We start from the raw sequence: 20,113 nt of genomic DNA on the forward strand, positions 1-20,113 counted from the left end.
TACTTGAGTACAGTTTGTGTTCCTGTCATGAATGGATTAATTTTGATTAAATACTTCCTGTGCTTTAAACTAATGTCTGTGTAGGTTCTCAGTCATGGTTGTCACTGGAGTTTAATAAAACATGACTTAAGTTCCTTGAAGACATTTAACCTCTCCAAATGTCTTCAAGAAATTTTTTTAAAAGTCCAGTATTTTTACTAGATGTGCACGACTAGACTAATTGTCACTATTGTCACTAGTCGTAATAGTCAGTCAGCCTAATTCTTAAGGTTTTAATTGATACCAGTACCAGTAAATGTTATGCAGTCATCTGCCACCAGATGGAGCAGCAGCCCTGACATCGTCGAGAAACATCCGTCCTTCCCCGCGTTTCCAGCTACTTCCAAGTTTGTACAAAAAAGCAAAAAAATTAGAGGGACAGATGGAATCCCAGCATTTTATTTTTCTGTCGGCTGCCACCACATGTAAAACACCGGGACATGATCGAAAGGTGATTAACACACGCAATGCACAGGTATAAACACTGCAACAACAGCCACATACGCAGGTTACGTCGTAGCTCTGCACAGACCCAGCACTGAAGTCTGAATCCGGGGTAAGCTGGGGGAGAGGCAGGTCTGTGCTCCACTGCTTAGGAATGCCGCCCACCATGACCCGACCCCGACGGGTGGATGTTTGTATTTTGTTTTTGACGCGTGTCATGAATTGTAGAACGAGCATCATTCATAATGCACAGCACAATGTGCCATGCTTAATTCGCAATTTATTCGTTTTTCAGATGTTCATGTAGTTGACATCAATTAGGGTTTTTTTTTTTTTTTTTTTTTAAAGGTTTATGTTGAGAACAGTTTGGCAAAAACAAAACTTGCATGCTTTTAAGACTGTTTAAAATGCAATTAACTTGCCTTGTGCTTTATTTCTAGACAATGGCAAATCGTTCCCCAACTAAATATGCTCATAAATTATCCTGAAAGGGAAGCACTGAGACAGAAATTTCAAATGTAAGTAATGCCCTACATTTATTTGTATTGTAAATCAGTGAGTGTTTTGAAACTTTCATAGTTTAGAAGCTGTGAAGCCTGTAAGTCATTTCAGTTACTATTTTCTAACTTGTCGAACATTTTATATCTGGAGTATGCACATTCAGATCCTGAGGTGAACAGAGAAGACATTTTACACGCAGTGTCTTGATGTCCACAGCAAAGCAATGGAGCTCCTGATCCGACAGGTTAGACTGAAGCATGCTGCCATGAAGAGGGCTGCTTTCCTGCAGGAGGAGCTGGATGCCAAAAACGGCTCCTGGTGTTTAAAGGGTGAGTCGGGTAACCCCATGACACCTGGACACTGCTATCCAGGTGTTGGCTGTTTTACAGGCATCATCTGCATTTGCCTGTGACAGTAAGTGTTGCTGTGTACTTGTTGTCAGTTGTTTAGATGGAATTAAAAATGGTGAATGGCTAAAAGCACAGAGTTTCACTTTTTAATTCAAGGGGTATAGAAAAAATATACTGCAGATGGCTGGTTTTACAGGATGATTTGCCTCATTGTCTGTCCTGTGAAGCTTTGGTGCATCTGGGTAAATGTAAGCCGATAGCTACACATTCCACAATACAAATATGGAGATTTCTCTTCACTTGCCGTTTTGTTTTGTGCCAACAGTGTGTTAATATTGTCCATGAAATAGTTTGTTTTTCAATTACAGTTGAGCTTAAGCTTTAAGGGATTGGATCAAAATGGCTGCAATTTTGGTATTTTGCACATTAAATGTACATGTATTGTGAATAAGAAATGTGTTCAACTTCTTAAAGTTGTGGTTTAGCATTCCTCCTGTTCACTATGCGCCACCTGGTGACATCTTTGGGTAATATCCTGGCACATGTAAAGTACAGTGAGATCACTGAATGATTAACCACACAGAATAAACCAGATTAAAATACTGGTGTCTGTTTTTCTTTAACTTATTTACAGCATGGACTGAACTGTAGTCCCATAAAATATGAATTTTATTTATTTATTTTATTTATTTATTTTTTAATCTCTGGTTATGAACCTATTGCCAACCTTTAACACACAGGATATTACACTGACTAGAATAGAATAGAATAGAATAGACTGCCTTTATTGTCATTATACAGGATGTACAATGAGATTGTACACCCACTGGAGATGTAGCACAACATTTCCCCAGATCTCAACCACTGCCTTTTGTGCTTGACGGTAACATCAGTATACTCTAAACAGAAAGCTGCAGACTTGGAGGTGGAAACAATAAATATACAATTCAGTGTACAGGTTTAATATGATAAAGAGATGTTTTGCTCATAACTGGAAAAATGAGTGTCAACTTAAATATTCAAATTATATTGTAAGATTCACTGTACAGCTCTCTGTATTTATGCACATCTTAAATTTAGATGTGTTCTCTGCAAGTGCCATCACCTGTTCTTTCATATTATAGCTGGCAGTGTCATTTTGGTCCTCCATGGGTGAATATCCTGAATCTGCTGGAAGGTTGGAGAAATGGGTGGTTTCATAGATAGCACTGGGTATGCTACATTTGGCTGCTTTGGATTCAGATGTTGGTAGATCCTGTCTTTGTTGGTGACTACTAGTGACAGAGCTCTCAGATAAAGTCCTGTTGTCAGTGTCATTGTACTCACAACTGACCTGTCAAAGTGACAAAATGCATAATTTTTACTGATGTACTATAAAACCACACAGATTACCACAGGTGGTGGTGTCAGTGTGATCTCCAGTTTCTGATTCATACTGTACCTCTCTCTCATTTGCATCGCTGAGGTCTGCGCTGTTGGAGGAAACTTGCAGTTTATGGTTTGAGGTTCTTCTAAGTTTCCTGAAGCATACTGCCATTATTAAGAGAGAGATCAGACCGGTGCCCCCAACAGTAGCATAAATAATGTTGCCTGATGTATTTAAAGAAAAGAAGCTGTTGATTTATATTGCCTTGACAGCATTTTTTTTTCTTATGCTCAAAATCAAAGAACTTTACCTGTGCTAATTTTAGGTTCTCCTTCACTTGTGAAGTTTAAAGCTCTAAAGAGGACAAAAGATGTTGCTTTATTTAAGTTCAACTGTGATCAGTATGTGTATAGATTTTTTTTAAAAATGATGCATTTATAAACTTTTTAGACCTGTTAAAAGGTTTGTAGGCTTTAGGGTGCCTATTCCAGTTAAGTTTGTTGAGTTGGCATTTTGATATGTCCATGTGGAAGAAACACCAGGTATGACAGTCTGATTTGCAACAGCTGTATAAGGAGTGGTGAAAGAATTATTTTGATTATTGGTACTTTTGTCAAAATAATATAAATAAAAACATATGAATGTAAAATGCTCTTTGGTCAAATATCTTAGTTTTTTGTCTTATCGGCTTAGTATGAAAGCTTGTTTCTGCCTCTAAAAAATAAAATAAAATAAAAAAATCACCATCTGTAACTCTAAATTTTGAGTTCTCAAAATCTTGAGTTGCTTATCTCAAATTTTGTGTTAATAACTTGAAATTTTGAGTTCGTGCTGCCACTCAGAAAGCTCCGTGACGGACGTCATTTCCTTGTTAACCGGAAGCAGGAAGTTGAAGGCATCAGCAATTTAAAAAAAATTTTTTTTAGTGGCAGAAACAAGCTTCTGTAGCTTAGTATACTTTGATATCAAAAGGAAAAAGATTCTTTCCGCAAAAGAAGTCACTACTTATATATAACTATACACATGACATTAATGGATTGCTTATGGTTTTGTATCAATGCATAGGAAACGTTTTACTGGTGTAGCTGTTCAAGGGGATCTAACTACTTTGTATGAACAGAATGTAGTTTTGTCCAAAACTAAAGTATGAGATTCCTTGTTCAAAGGGTGATTATTGGATTTTGAAAAGGATGGGGGAACAGTTCAAAAGGGAGACAAATCTTGTAATAAGGAGTTTAGTCAAAACACAAAAATACTAGGAACCACAAGTAAATATAAATGCACTTTTATAAGCAGAGGTGGCAAAAGTTCAGATATTCTTTACTTAAGCAGAAGTACAGATAGTCATGTTAAAAAATATTCCGGTAAACATTTAAGTACTGATTCAACTTCTTAATTAAAAGTAAAAAAAAACAAAAAAACAGGTTTTGAAACGTGTTCAAGAAAATAAAAAAGTCGCTCTTCAGAGGACATTTCTAACAGCTAATTTTGTGTAACGCTAATGGACCCTCATGCTATATTAATATAATTTAAAAACCCAACAAAACACCCAAACAATCAAAGTAGCCAAACAACAACAAAAACAAACACTTAACGAGCCCCCACTTGTCACAGGCTGGCTCATGGCCCATAACAAAGAATGAGGGGAGGCAAAGGTGTAGGCCAATAAATTAGTTTTATTGAAACTTAAGCAAAACAAAAGGAAAGATAAATATGAGATGTGAGTATGTCATTATGTTCAGTGTAAGCAATGTATGAGTGCGTGGACATGTATGTGGAAACCTGAATGAACACTGCAACCCAAAACCAAACCAAACCAGAACCAAAGACAAACCAAGATTACCTGGAGGAGCAGAGAGGGGAGAATAGTTAGTGGAGCCCTGCTTATATTAGTGAGCCCAGGTGGCTGCAATTACTCAAGGCCCACCTCTGCCTGCAGGAAGCACCGCCCCTGCAGGTCAGAGGAGGGGCCGTGACCTGCACGGCCCCTCACATCTGGTGACTGTGCTTGCCATTTGAGTACAGTGAATTCATTTTTATGTTCAAGAAATATTTCTTGTTAACTTCTTGCGAGCAGAGATGTTAAGTTGCAAGTATATTTATAAACTGACATTCCTTTTCTCTGACTTTTATCATTGGCCTCTTCACACTTCTTGTCGAAAGTGAGTCAGAGTGATACTGAGCAGCTAAAACATTTCAGCAGATGTGCATGTGTATATAAATACTATAGATGTAGTCAGTCTACTAAAATAATTTTTTTACCTCCGCCAAGGAGGTTATGTTTTCGGTCACATTGGTTGGTTTGTCTGTCTGTCTGTTTGTTTGTCAGCAGGATTACTCCAAAAGTTATCAACGGATTTCGATGAAATTTTGTGGAGTGGTTGTAAATGACAAGAGGAAGAAGTGATTAAATTTTGGCCGTGATCTGGATCACGATCTGGATTCAGGAATTTTTTTAAGGATTCTTAACTATTGCGGGATAGGGGGTTATTGTTGTCTGGGAAAGATGAAAGATTATTTCACAGTATTTACATACACGTATTACAGTGTCAGTGACCCTATGGCCTTGGCGGAGGTTTGCGCTCTCTGAGTGCTTCTAGTTAAATATTAAAATAGATCCACTTTAGAAACTGAAAATATTTTCACGTTAACATTACAAATATACTTAGATATTATTATTTATGCTTGCTTATTGACTGCTTATGAATAACACAATAAGAAAATGATCTACAATTAATATGCCCTATCTTATCACATACATAATATATATTATGTCTATGCAACTAAATCTGGATACAACTCTATGTAAAAGTCCCTGCACTCTATTTTCTTTCTGCAGATCTTAGTAAGCACAGTGATGTGACAACAAGAAACAGAAGTGTGAATTAAATGGGTGATAATTTTAAGTGTTAACCTAAGGCCACATTTTTTTTTAAAGGACATCAGAAGAAAGAGAGCAAAGGCTGAATCATAGCACATGTGTGAAACATCCTCTGCAGCTCATGGCTGCAACAGTACTTTGAACTTAACTCATTTACAGGTTCTCATTTACAGGTTTGTAAATAACTCCTGGACACCGTGTGGCACATTTTTGTTTGTTTTATGTTGTTTTTTTTGTTTTTTTCTAGTGTCTAAGTTTATTATTTGCAATACAAAAACTAAAGGTTTAAATATCAAATATAGAAATATGGAAAAACAGTTCCTTAAAGCTGTATTCAAATAGTCAGATGTAAAATGCAAAGAAGTTGTCGGGACAAAAAAGAAGACCAAAGTCTTCTCTGTCCAGCATTTTCCAATATATTTTAATTTAATATGAATTATTATCCATCCATGGATGGATGGATGGATGGATGGATGAATTATTATTTTTAAAAATATATAAATATATGTGGCAAACATTCCCAGGAGCTGGATAATGGAAAATGTTATATCTTTTTAAACTTGTCTTACTGATCATCCTCCCACTTGCACATTTGAGCTTCCCTGCTTAACATTATCAATATACAGTTTTCCAAATCACTGCATAACAAAGCACAATTAAAAAAGAGAAAAAAGAATGTAGTTAATGTATTTAATGATAAACAAAAAACAGTGACTGCATGATGCCCAGATCCTGTAGCAGTGAAACAAGGCCAAATGATGACGTGTCCACCACTATGTTTGACAGTTGGTATGAGGTGTTTGTACTGATATGCTGTTTATTTGTTTTTTTTGTTGTTGTTTTTTGCGGGGGGGTGTTTTATTCTTGTTCGTTTCTTTCTTGTAATTCCTCAAAGAGCACAAACTCGGTCCACTTTAACTCATAGGGTCTTTAACTTTATTAATTCAGGCGTGTAAACAACAATACAGCTCGGTCTGGATGCCCTGCTGCATACGCTTCCGTCCCCTAAAACTGTCCGAGCGCTTCACCTATACAAACAGTAGTTCCTATTGTAACATCCCTTTTCTTTTCAGAATTACAGCTTCCCCTTAATTTCAACATCTGACTAGTACCTCTGAAAACAAACTATTCATCTTTAGTGACCTCTGAAAAAATTCAAAACAAAACATTGACTGTCACATGACTCGCATCATTCCGAGCCTGAACATAGCTCATCCCCATTTCAACATATACAGTACAGTTTTTTTTTTTTCAGTTCAGAGTGCATTTCTTTATAACAGGTAATTATTAACATAAACATATTCCATTGTCCTTTTTCTGTTTTGAACACTTATTGTCATTTTCCCCATTTTGATGTAAACCCCCCAAAGGCCATGAGCAACACTGAGTAATTTATCTGTGTGACAGGACATAGTCCTTATAGTGTTGTGGCATCTTGACTGTGCGACCTGCTCTGGTTGTGACAGTGGTCTCTCCGCTACAATGTCCTTTGGTGTGTGGTCTAAAACCCTGTGCGGAGGATGGACAGACCCTGCCTGACCCTGTCCTGTAACCTCTGCCTGAATTGGGAAGTTGATGTCCACATCAACGGGGTCCCTGACTGCCCTTTCCGGAACCAGTCTGAGGTGTCTGCGGTTTCTCCTGATGACACTCCCAGATTGCAGTTGTATCTCATAGGACCTTTCATCGATCCGCGACAGCACCTTGCCGCATCTCCAGACGGTCTGTGGTGGGAACGGCTGTATCCTCACTGAGTCCCCACTTTTAAGCACAGGCAGATCCTTGGCTGAGCGGTTGTAGTAGGTGCTTGGATGTGTTTGCCTGTTCATCAGTTCCTGTTGAACTTGAACAACCCTTGGTTTCAGCAAGCTACTTTTCATTGGTAGCAATGTTTTGGTGCGCCGACTGAGCAGTCTTTGTGCTGGACTGGTGTTCAGGCCCAGCGACGGTGTGTTACGGTGGTCCAGCAAGGAAAGATAGGGGTCCTGTCCTGCGGCTTTGGCTTTGTGCAGAAGTCGTTTTGCTGTCTTAACAGCTGATTCTGCTTTGCCGTTGCTCTGGGGATAACCTGGAGATGAGGTCTTATGTTGAAATCCCCACAGTTGGCTAAACTTTTTGAATTCTTGTGACACATATTGTGGGCCATTGTCTGAAATCACTATATCTGGTATACCTTGACGGGCGAAATGAGCCTTAAGTTTCTTTATCACCGTGGTTGATTTTGTGTCGGCCAAGTAATCTATTTCCCAGAAATCTGAGAAATAATCCACTGTGATGAGGTAATCCCTGTTGTCAAACATAAACAGGTCTGTGCCCACCTTAGCCCATGGCCTGTTTGGCACTTCGTGTGGTATTAGTGTTTCCTTTTGCTGTTTGTCATCCATGGACCGGCAAATGTCACACTTCGCTATGTACTGTTTAATCTGCTCATTCATGCCTAGCCAGTAAACGCACTCTCTTGCCCTTCTAAGACATCCTTCAACACCCAGGTGCGATGCATGTATACGGCTGGTGATTTCGGTTCTCATGGCATCTGGTATAACTGCACGCTCCCCTCTGAAGACTATCCCATGCTGGTGACTGAGTTCCTCTTGGAATGAAAAATAAGGCCTGATTTCACTTGGCACATGCAGCTTGTTCTTTGGCCATCCCCATGTCATTGTGTTGATGAGAAGCTGCAGTGTTTTATCCTGTTCTGTGGCTGTCTTTATCTCCTGTAGTCTGTCTGCTGAGATCGGTAGATGTTGTACCATGTTAACTGTTTCTAGCTCAGCCTCCACAGGTACGTCCTCCAGAGGATAGGCTCTGCTAAGGGTGTCTGCTAGCACTAAATCCCTTCCTGGCACATACAAGACTTCTGTATCATATTTCTGTATGCGCAGCATCATACCCTGCAGCCTTTTGGGAGCACTCAGCAATGGTTTTCGCACTATGGTTTCTAATGGCTTGTGATCGCTCTGAACAGTCACTTTGTGGCCATATGTGTACTGATGAAATTTCTCCAGGCCAAAGACCATTGCCAGAAACTCCTTTTCTATCTGTGCATATCCTTGTTCTGTTTTTGTTAGTGCTCTACTAGCAAAAGCAACTGGCTTGCCCATTTGCATCAGTGCTGCACCTAATCCTGTGTCTGATGCGTCACTCTGCAATGTCAGCTCTTCTTCTGGGTTATAGTACTTTAACACAGGGGCATTTGTTATTGTCTTTTTTAGATTAAGGAACGCCTCCTCTTGTTCTGCATTCCACGTCCACTCACTATCCTTGTGTGTCAAGTCTCTTAACACTTTACAGTGATCTGACAGGTGAGGGCAAAACTTGGTTAAGTAATTAGCCATACCTATCAGTCTTTGCACTGCTTTCACATCTGTCGGCGCTGGCATCTGCTCAACAGCACGCACCTTTTCTGGGTCTGGTTTGAGGCCCTCAGCAGTCAGGCGGTGTCCGATGTATGTAGTCTCCTTCTGCTTCAATCTGAACTTGTCTGCATTCAGTTTTATATTCTTTTCTCTGCATCTGTCCAAAAACTGCTTCAATTTTCTGTCGTGATCTTGCTCTGCCTCCTCTTCCGTCTCTCCCTGCCCTGTGATCAGAATGTCATCCGCTATGATGTACAGTCCAGGCATATTGTCTAGTGCTTGCATCAGTTTTCTCTGAAAGATTTCTGGGGCTGTACTTATCCCCATTGGCATCCTCAGCCATCTATACCGACCAAATGGAGTGGCAAACGTCGTCACATAGCTGGACTCCTCCTCCAGCTGTACATGCCAAAATCCACTCTTGACGTCGCACACTGTGAACACTTTAGCTTTCGACAGGTCTGGTAGAATGTCCTCAATAGTTGGCAGTGGAAAGTGACTACGCCTTAGCGCTTTGTTCAAAGGTTTGGGATCGATACACACTCTAGGCTTGCCATTTTGTTTTTGGACAACCACCATGGCACTGATCCATTCTGTACTGCATTCCACAGGTGTGATTATCCCTCTCTGTTGTAGGTTTTGTAATTCTTCTTTAAGCGGTTTCATTAGAGCCACTGGTACACGTCTCTTTGGTAGCTGTACTGGCTTTACTGTACTGTCTATCTCCATTTTATATTTTCCCTCTAAACACCCATCTCCAGTGAATACATCAGCGTATCTCACTTTAATCTGCTCCACCGTCCAGGGTTCTATTGCAGGCTTTTTTGCCGTTGTGACTATGCTATCAATTGCCGTGATGTTTTCATAGTGCACTTTAATCAGCTTCATTGCCTCACTGGCTTTCCTACCAATCAAAGGCATTACACCATCTGTATCCACCACTTGGAACTCCAGTCGGTACAGTTTATTGTTTCTTGGGTTTCTTATCTTAACTTTACACTTCCCTATAGGTCTCAGTTTGCTTTTGTTGTACATGACTAGCACACTTTTGGTATGTTCCAACTCAACGTCTGGATTTAGCAGGTTGATTGGGATAATGTTGCAGCTAGCTCCACAGTCTATTTGAAATTGTACTGTGTTTTTCCCTAGCAGCATGCCTGCGTACAGAAGCTGGGAGTCTTTTTTAACTGTACCTGTCTCTTTTCTTTCTTTTATTCCCTTGTCCTCACCACATCTTGTCTCCTCAGTGTCCACCTTCTCCATCTCTGTTGAGGTGACACTGGCGATATCCTCGTATTCATCGCTCACACTTTCTGTCTTTATGTTACTCACATGTTTGTGTCTTGTCCGGTCCATTTTTGCTTTGCATTTAGCTGCAAAATGGTTCTTTGTGCCACACTTAGCACACTTTTTCCCAAATGCAGGACATTTTTCTTTCCTCTTCTCGTGCGTTTTCCCACAGAATTTACACTGCACTGTGTTGCTGTCTGTACTCTGGTACTGTGCTCCTTGTACAGCATGCACCTCTTCTGCAATTGCGCTGGTGATTGCTTTCACATTCTCCTTGGACAGTTCGGCCGCTCTGCACAGTTGAAGACATGTGTCCAGTGTGAGGTTCTTTTCACGAAGCAGGCGTTCTCTCATGCTTGTATTGTTACCTCCACACACAATCCTGTCCCGAATCAGCGAATCCCTTAATGTCCCAAAGTTGCACGTTTTTGCTAGCAGTCTTAGTTCAGTAACGTAGCTGTCAATGCTCTCGCTGGCCCCCTGACTCCTAGTAAAGAAACGATAACGTTCAACCGTCTCATTCACGCCGGGGTTGCAATGATCATCAAACTTCTTGATGATATCCTCTAGCTTCCAAGCATCATGAGCAGTATCTCCCATCAGCGTGTCCAAAAGGTCTCTGCCACTGTCACCGACTAGATAGCTGAACAGCTTTACCTTCTGTGTGTCGTCTGCATCTGTCAGCGTTAGATCCACATACAGCAGGAACTCGTCCCTCCAGCTCTTCCATGTCTTTGCGATGTTGCTGGAATCCAGGCATAGCGTCCGGGGCGGCTTCAGGCCATCCATGACGTGTTGTAGTGGTCTCTCTCCTCGTTAGCTCTCGCTACCGCTAGACGGCACACACTGTAGTGCTACGCTACTGTAATCCAGACCAAGTCCTCGCCGCTGCCACCATGTTTTATTCTTGTTCGTTTCTTTCTTGTAATTCCTCAAAGAGCACAAACTCGGTCCACTTTAACTCATAGGGTCTTTAACTTTATTAATTCAGGCGTGTAAACAACAATACAGCTCGGTCTGGATGCCCTGCTGCATACGCTTCCGTCCCCTAAAACTGTCCGAGCGCTTCACCTATACAAACAGTAGTTCCTATTGTAACAGGGGGGGGGCTATGTATTATTGCAAAACATCTCCACTTTGCTCTCATCTGTCTTAAGGACATTGTTCCAGAAGACTTGTGGTTTATTCAGATGTAATTTTGCAAACCTAAGCTGTGCTGCCATGTTCTTTTCAGAGGGAATAGGCTTTCTCCTGGCAACCCTTCCAAAAAAGGTAAACTTGTTCAGTCTTGTAGCCCCTTAACTGGCAAGGGCCCGGTGACGGGCCGTTTGTAGTCCCTTTTATATGGCAGGCTAGACCCTCCCATTTTTATTGACACGTCATTCGGCCAATCATGTAACTGGCTGCACCAAATCACCTGACAAAGCTACGTGACGCCCTCTGAGTATTATTGGCTCTGGGAAACCCATTTCTTAACATGATTGGCCGAATGAGGTGTCAGTCAAAATGGGCGGGTCTAGCCTGCCATATAAATGCACTTCATTCGGCCCGCGGACCAGACGCAGCCGATTAATAGGCTATGAAATGGGTTGTTCAGAGCCAATAATGACCAGAAGGCGTTATGTAGTTTTTGTCAGGTGATTTTTTTGCTGCCAGTTAAGGGGTTAACAAGCAAACAAACTGAGGCCTGTAGACTCTGTGATGTAGCTCTGGATTTTTTGCAGTTTCTCAGAGAATGACATGGTCTGGCTTTGTGGTAAATTTGCAGAGACTTCCATTCCTTGCAAGATTGGCAACTGTCTTGAATCTTTTCTACTCATACATGAAAATCTGATGTTTTAGGTCAGATATGTGCAGAAATCTAGCATCTGGTTTGCACTCAGTTCAAAAGCTTGCATCTCTGATGGTATGGGGTAGGGATGCGCCGATCCGATATGCAGTATCGGTCCGATCCTGGCCTAAATTACTGGATCGGATATCGGAAAGAAATAAAACATGCAATCCGATCCGACCCACATTAGCTATATTACAGTTTTCGGTCGTCGTCTTCTTCTTGTGGGTCTGCGGTTGAACAAACCAGCTTAGAGCTGCATTACCACCACCTACTGGTATGGAGTGGCGGATCAGCAGTTAGAAAAAAACCCTCCTCAGATTCTATAAAGTTCCCCGTCACTGCGACGGATTCCCTTTGACACTGAGCGATCATCGCTGACATGTTTTTCCGCCTCCACCGCTCTCTGCTGTGTTTGTGTGTTGTGCTCGCTGTGCTGAGAATCAGCTGTTATTTTTTTCTCTACTTCAGCTCCCGGACATACTGCTAGTGAGCGCAGCTATTAGCACTGGTGACCGTCCGGTACCGGAAGTACCCCTTCCCGGTCAAAATATTTTTGATACTTTAATCCCTGATTAATGACTAAATATAAACCTGCAGTAGAAACATATTTAGAAGAATGCTTGTGAATATAAAGCATTACAAGATTACGCTCACGCAGCCCCCAGTTTTTCAACATAAACACTGATAACACAACAACAGCAGTCAGCTGTTTTACCTGCAGTCTGTCTGTACAAGCGCAAAGAGGCGGAGCCGGTGAGCTCAGACGGAGCGGACTAAATGTTTTTCTATGGTCCAGATGAAGCTCTTCCTGGAGGTCCTTCATCAATCAACTGATCAGTAAGCGAAGAAAAGAAATTTTTGTAGCTGCTTCATCTGCCCTGTTTGTTTTGCACAGGGAAAAACTGCAGCACGGAAGTTAAAATATGCAGATGAACTGTTAATACGAAAAAAGTATTTCTTACTCAGGTAATCGATGGAATAAGCCATAGAATACTCGACTGCTAAAAATAATCAATAGTTGCAACTGTAATGAAATTTGCAACATACCATAAGCCAATGCATCACCTTCTCACATAGGAGCAACAGGATTCAGGTGATAGAGTGATTGTTGTAAGTAAGTATAGTTTATTTATATAGCGCTTTACACAGACAAAAAGTCACAAAGTGCTGTACAATAATTAAAACACAATATCAAAAAACCAAAAAAAAAATCCAGATAAAACACTATGTTAAAAATATAACATTACCATATTAAAAGAAAAAGGATAAAAATAAAGTCAACAGAAAGTCTGGTTAAACAGAAAAGTTTTCAGCTGTTTTTTAAAAGATGCCACAGAGTCATCTAAACAGAGTTGGAGTGGTAAACAGTTCCAGAGCTTTGGTGCCACTGCCTGAAAAGCTCTGCCCCTCCCTGGTCCTTAGTCTTGTATGTGGGACAAAAGATTTCAATTTTGTTGTGTGAGAGACTGTTGACTTATGTAAAATTGATCCAGGCATTTAAAAACAAATTTTAAAAATAATAATACAAAAAGGATCGGATTTGTATCGGTATCAGCGATATCCAAATGTAAAATATCGGTATCGAAGATTAAAAAAAAAATGGTATCGTGCCATCCCTAGTGGGGGGCATTAGTGCCTATGGAACTGGCAGGTTGGACGTGAAAAATCATTATCAATGCTGAAATGCATATGTGGGTTTTTAAGCAACAAATGCATCCATCCAGATGGCATCTTCTGCAGGGAAGGCCTTGTATATTCAATTCAATTCAATTTTATTTATATAGCGCCAAATCACAACAAACTGTCGCATCAAGGCGCTTTGTATTGTGGGTAAAGACCCTACAATAATACAGAGAAAACCCAACAGTCAAAACGACCCCCTATGAGCAAGCACTTGGTGACAGTGGAAAGGAAAAACTCCCTTTTAACAGGAAGAAACCTCCAGCAGAACCAGGCTCAGGGAGGGGCAGTCATCTGCCACGACTGGTTGGGCTGAGGGGAGAGAAAGACATGCTGTGGAAGAGAGCCAGAGATTAATATCAATTAATGATTAAATGCAGAGTGGAGTATAAACAAAGTAAATAAGGTGAATGAGAAGAAACAGTGCATTATGTGAACCCCCCAGCAGACTAGGCCTATAGCAGCATAACTAAGGGATGGTTCAGGGTCACCTGATCCAGCCCTAACTATAAGCTTTATCAAAAAGGAAAGTTTTAAGCCTAATCCTAAAAATAGAGAGGGTGTCTGTCTCCTGAATCCAAGCTGGAAGCTGGTTCCACAGAAGAGGCGCCTGAAAGCTGAAGGCTCTGCCTCCCATTCTACTCTTAAGTATCCTAGGAACCACAAGTAAGCCAGCAGTCTGAGAGCGAAGTGCTCTATTGGGGTGATATGGCACTATGAGGTCTTTGAGATAAGATGGTGCCTGATTATTCAAAAGTTGTATATCTCAGTAAGTCCGTGCTAAATGTCATACTGCATAGTGTCAAATCACAACAGTCATCTCAAGGCACTATATTGTAAACACCCTATAATAATACAGAGAAAACACCAACAAAATGACCCCCTGTGAGCAAGCATTTGAAAATAGTGGGAAGGAAAAACTTCCTTTTAACAGGAAGAAACCTCCAGCAGAACCTCAGGGAGGGGCAGTCATCTGCCGTGACTCACTGGGGGGTAAAGGGAGGGAGACAGGACAAAAGACAGCTGTGGAAGAAGGCCTGAGATTAATAATAACTAATATTAAATGCAGAGTGGTGTATAAACAGAGTAAAAAGAAGTGAATGAAATAAAAAACACTCAGTGCATCATGGGAACCCCTCATCAGCCTAGTCCTATTGGAGTAACTAAGACAGGGTTCAGGTTCACCTGATCCAGACCTAACTATGAGCATGATGAAAAAGGTAAGGTTTAAGCTTAATCTTAAAAGTAGAAAGGGTGTCTGTCTCCTGAATACAAGCTGGGAGCTGGTCCCACAGAAGAGGGCCCTGAAAGCTGCCAATGAAGAGAAGCCAATATGGGAGAAAGATGCTCTCTTTTTCTAGTCCCTGTCAGTACTCTAGCTGCAGCATTTTGGATCAGCTGAAGGCTTACAATTACAGTAGTCCAGCCTAGAAGTAATAAATGCATGAATTTGCTTTTCAGCATCCCTCTGAGACAGGATGTTTCTAATTTTAGAAATACTGTGCAAATGCAAAAAAAGCAGTCCTACATATTTACTCATTCATACAAAAATATACAAATCAGATTAAGATTAACTCAGATTTATTTCTGATATATCTAAACCAAACCAAAGTGATCTGGGCTCCTTCTTGGTGGATTCACAGGGTGCTTTGGAGACACAAGAAAATGCACTGTTGGTAGAGCTTTCTGTATTTTTGCATGTCTCCTGTTTAGTTATGCATTTTCCACGAGTGCCATTACCTGTTCTTTCATATTTTATAGCTGGCAAAGGATTCATATAGACCCCAGAGTTATTATCATAGTCATTTGTGGGTGAACATCCTGAACCTGCAGGACGTTTGGACAAAGGGATGTTTTCATGGATACGAAGGGGTATGCTACTGGCTGCTGTGGGTTCAGATGTTGGTGGATCTTGTCTGTGTTGGTGAGTAGAGACAGAAAGAGGCTCAGGTGACTCTTTATTATGCCTCGTCCTCTTGTCAGTGTCACTGTACCCACAGCTGACCTGTTTAATAGTGACAAAGAAAAAAACAAATCAAGACTTCTTACAGCTACTACTTTAACTCAGTCACATTTAATTTTGATAAATTATAACAGTTTATCTTTTAGATTAAGTACACTGTGTGACAAAATGTGGACTTTTGTAAGTATGCATACATATTTTTAGTGACTGCTTTCAAAGACAGTCATTGGGATGATCTCCAGATTCTGATTTGTACCTCTCCTTTATTTGCATTGCTGAGATCTGCGATGTTGGAGGAAACTTGTATTTTACACTTTGAGGTTTTTCTGGACTTCCTGATGCATACTGCCAACAGCAAGAGGGAGATCAGAGCAACTCCCCCAACAGTAGCATACATGATGGTGCCTGTTGAAAACAGGAGAATTAGCAAAGTTATCCGTATAAATGCTTTAAATCATAATATAAAGCAGGACTTTACCTGAGCTGATTTTAAGATCTTCTTCAGAAATGAAGTTTACGGCTGTAAGGGATATGTAATATTACTTAATGTAAAGTTATCTGTGATTTATATTTTTACAGACAGAAATCTTATTATGTTTTAGATATGTTTCTATACCTGTTGATAGTTCTGTAGGCCTCATTGTTCCTGTTTCAGTTGTGAAGTGTGTTGTGTTATTTTGATCTGTCCATGTAGACGATACATCAGGCATAACAGTTGTCTCAGTTTCTGGAGCTGTATAAGAGAGAGTGGTGGAAGACGTAGATTAGATTTTTGGTACTTTAGTCAAAATATTATAAATAAAAACAAAAACATTTTAAAATGTTTTTTTTTACCAGTAAATGTCTTTCATTGAAAATCCCATCATAATATTGTTATTGATCCTATATATACAATGCACACTGAGTGTGTCCAAACTTTTGACTGATGCCAGGGTTGTAAATCAGTTACAAGGACCTCCAGTCAAATTACAAGACAGATGTACTGGGAACCACAGTATATGAACAGGATTACAAACTTTTATTATAATTGAACTTTATTTTATAAGCTCTGTGTAACAAAATTTTAACTGTAATAAGGTTCTCATGGAGTAAATTTATGTTGACTGAAAATAAAAAAAGAATGTTTTTCTCTTGATTATTGTACAAAGGAGTATTAGGGCCACATTGAGAAAAAAAAATTAATTGTGCATTTTGAGAATAAATTCAAAATTTCGAGAAAAAAGTTGAAATTTCGAGAAAAAGTTGAAATACTGTTTCGAGAATAAAGTCAAAAATTTCGAGAAAAAAAGTCTAAATTTCGAGAAAAAAGTCAAAATACTATTTTGAGAAAAAAGTAGAAATGTGCAGATTTAAGTCGTTTCAAGTCAAACACCTGCCACGCCACGTCTGCTATAACCTCCAGAATGTCTTGTATTATGAGTTAGTGAAACTATACTATCGGTTTTAGTAACAAGGAATTTATTTCTCTTCTCGTACACAAACACAATGTAGTGATGACTATGAGGATGGTAATGAGATGTGCAGAAAGCTGCATCGGCTTAGAAGGAAACCCACACAAACTGGCAATGGTTAGATGCAAGGATTTCGATGATTGCACCTTTGTGCAGTACAGAGGGGATTTGCAGAATCACAAGTCACAATAAGGGGCTCGCCACACGGGGAGCGACATCACTCGCTCTCCATTCATTTCCTATGGAACTTGTGCGATGAGGCCACAATCGCTTCGTACAAGTTCCACGAATGGAGAGGGAGCTACGTCGCTCCCCGTGTGTAGAGCCCCTAAGACAGCTGATCAAGTTGCTTCATCTACCCAAGGCATTTTGTAGAGGGTATAGCAGCCGTGGCCGTTATTTGACTTGAAATGACAACTTCCATTTTTTTTTTCGAAATAGTATTTCGACTTTATTCTCAAAATACTATTTCGACTTTTTTCTTGAAATTTTGACTTTATTCTCAAAATGCACGGTTTATTTATTTTTTCTAAATGTGGCCCTAATAATCGTATTATTGTGTAGTAGAAGCAGCAGAAACCTAAATTTACTTTGACTACATCAGTGGTTCTCAGACTTTTTGCAATGAGTACCCTGCACACAGACACACATGCCTGTTGGAAAGCGCCAATATATATTTCAAACGTGTCAGCAACGACATGCTTGTGTTAAAGGGCTAAGCTAACAGGCTAGCCTGGTATACTTTTAGCCTATTGAATGATATAAAAATGAATATACCGTTTTCAAAAAAGAGAACACCTAAATTAAACTAAATTTCAGTGATCTCCTTGTTCAGGATTGTTTTTAGATATATAGTTCTGTAAAATAATTATAATCTTAAAAAAAAAAAAAGACTTCACGGAGACTTCCCACGCACCACTAGAGGGAGTCCACGTACCACCAGTGGTACAGTACCACAGTTTGAGAACAACTGCACTACACATTAAAGGGGAAATATACCTTCATGAATCCATATACAAATATAAAATCAAGCATATTTATGTTTTAGTCAAGTTAAAAGAAATAAGACAACATACGCACCTTTCTTTACCATAAGCTGTACATCAGTATATGTGTCGAAACCAAATCTTTCCGCTCCACACCAGTATATCTGTGAGTCTGACAGCTGGAGATGGCTGAAGGTCACAGTCAAGGATCCATCCCCAGAATCCACCAGAGTTATCCTCCCTGACTGTGCTCTTCTACCTGATTCCACAGTAACCAGTATGTCTTCTGTGCTTTTACACGGATCTTTGCAAAAGTATTTATTATTTGACCATGCAAATTTGTGTGAGCACTGGAAGGACACATTTCTCCCTTTGAATCCCTCTACATTGATTATGGCTCCGTCTGTCAATGTAGCTGCTAAAATTGACCATGTGATAAGATGCAAGGCATCAAAATTAATGATTAAATTAAAGAAAGTGTGAATTTTGGGAAATCACTTACCATATAAAAGGCAGAAGAGAAAAAAAATGGTCTTCATTTGGGCACTTAAAGTGGCAGCTTCTCTCTTAATCCACACGGTCCCTTCAGGCTCTGCACTGTGAAATGTGATTCTTATAAACATAAAAAGTGTCAAATATGTCAACATAATCTACCACTGTCAAAGCTTAAAACATGTAAACGATTAATATTTAGTAGCTAAATATACACTGACACTTTCATAAAACAAAGTCCACGTAGAACTGACAGCCATGAGTGCACAAAGATGTGCTTGGTGAGCGGTGGAGGACAGACACTTCTGCGTGCAAATTATTCTGACTTCTGAATTTTTGTGGTTGTAAAGGAAGGAAATGACACCTCCACAGCCACCTTGATGACAGCCTCTTTAAACTGTGTCTCTGACAGTGATCACAACATGAGTGGCATTTCATGCCACATCAATCTATATTTTGAAAAATACATTAGTTGTGCTGACAACTATCAGTGGATTACTTTGATAGTGAATACCTTTTAAAAATCCAGGAGATTCCTCGGCAAGTGCTGAAGCCCTCCAGTCTTGCAGCATTTTCCCTTCTCCAAACAGCATTTAAACCAAAGTCCACAAAACATTTTTGCAATGGTCTTCAGTAAAATGCAGAATGTCAACAATGTACTTATGGGGAAGTCTTAGCTTTGTTAATGCAGTCCTGCCATGCACACCAGTGTTGTTCATTTTGGTTTGAAGTCTGATAATTAGTAACAGGATGTGTTCTGAAAATCAGACTTTGCTTTGATGGATCTGTTTCTAGTAATAAATTATGTTTCCCTTGATTGATGGAAACACCTCATGTCAGGCATACAGATCTTGGTGTGAGCTACAGTAGGTGGTTGAAGCGCCACTAACCTGCTATTCAAATCTTTGCGAAGGACAACCAGTGAGAGGAAAGTTGGCTTAAAGATATTCCTCTCAAACTTTTTCATTTATGCCCCACTTCAAAAGTTGAATTTTGGTCCATCAGGAAAATTCTCATTTACTTATTTTCCACACAAAAATCATGTGAATTGAACTGAGTTTCAGTCCATAATTTCCCCTCTTCACCACCTTCACATGCAGTGGCTCCATGCCCCAACACTGAGGGCATGCCTGACAAAACCACCAGCTTAAAAGAAGAGGAGATAAAATGACCTTCACACAGTGTTGTGGACTTTGTGAATGTTATTGCTTTCTGGGAGACAGCAACTTAACAGAAATGTTTGAAAGTGATTAACCTTTATCCAGAAGGCATATTTCCAAAATGTATATATATAAAATTTTTCTTTAATTGCACTCTTTTCACAACCAACCAAATACTGAAATTTTGGGCCAAAAACTGGTAGTTGAAGGTCTTTGCATTTAATGAGTGATTGAGAGAAAATGCTGTTATTTAAAGCAGAGGCGCAGAAATAGAGGAATCTCTGTAATGAGAAACCTCAGTGATGTGTGTCATTGTGTCT

General features: G+C 39.9%; 1 protein-coding gene across 1 annotated transcript; it reads right to left on the minus strand.

The window, feature by feature from the left end:
• Nucleotides 1-15,245: 15,245 nt before the first annotated feature.
• Nucleotides 15,246-19,205, minus strand: LOC115778274 (CMRF35-like molecule 8). Its single transcript, XM_030726335.1, has 6 exons — nt 19,148-19,205; nt 18,236-18,559; nt 16,321-16,437; nt 16,183-16,224; nt 15,961-16,109; nt 15,246-15,716 (listed from the first exon to the last, which is right to left on the minus strand). Exons 1-6 carry the CDS (start codon nt 19,203-19,205, stop codon nt 15,312-15,314), a joined length of 1,095 nt encoding a protein of 364 aa, XP_030582195.1. The 3' UTR covers nt 15,246-15,311.
• Nucleotides 19,206-20,113: the final 908 nt, after the last annotated feature.

The sequence above is a fragment of the Archocentrus centrarchus genome, chromosome 1 (genome assembly GCF_007364275.1).
Source record: "Archocentrus centrarchus isolate MPI-CPG fArcCen1 chromosome 1, fArcCen1, whole genome shotgun sequence".
NCBI classification, from domain to species: domain Eukaryota; kingdom Metazoa; phylum Chordata; class Actinopteri; order Cichliformes; family Cichlidae; genus Archocentrus; species Archocentrus centrarchus.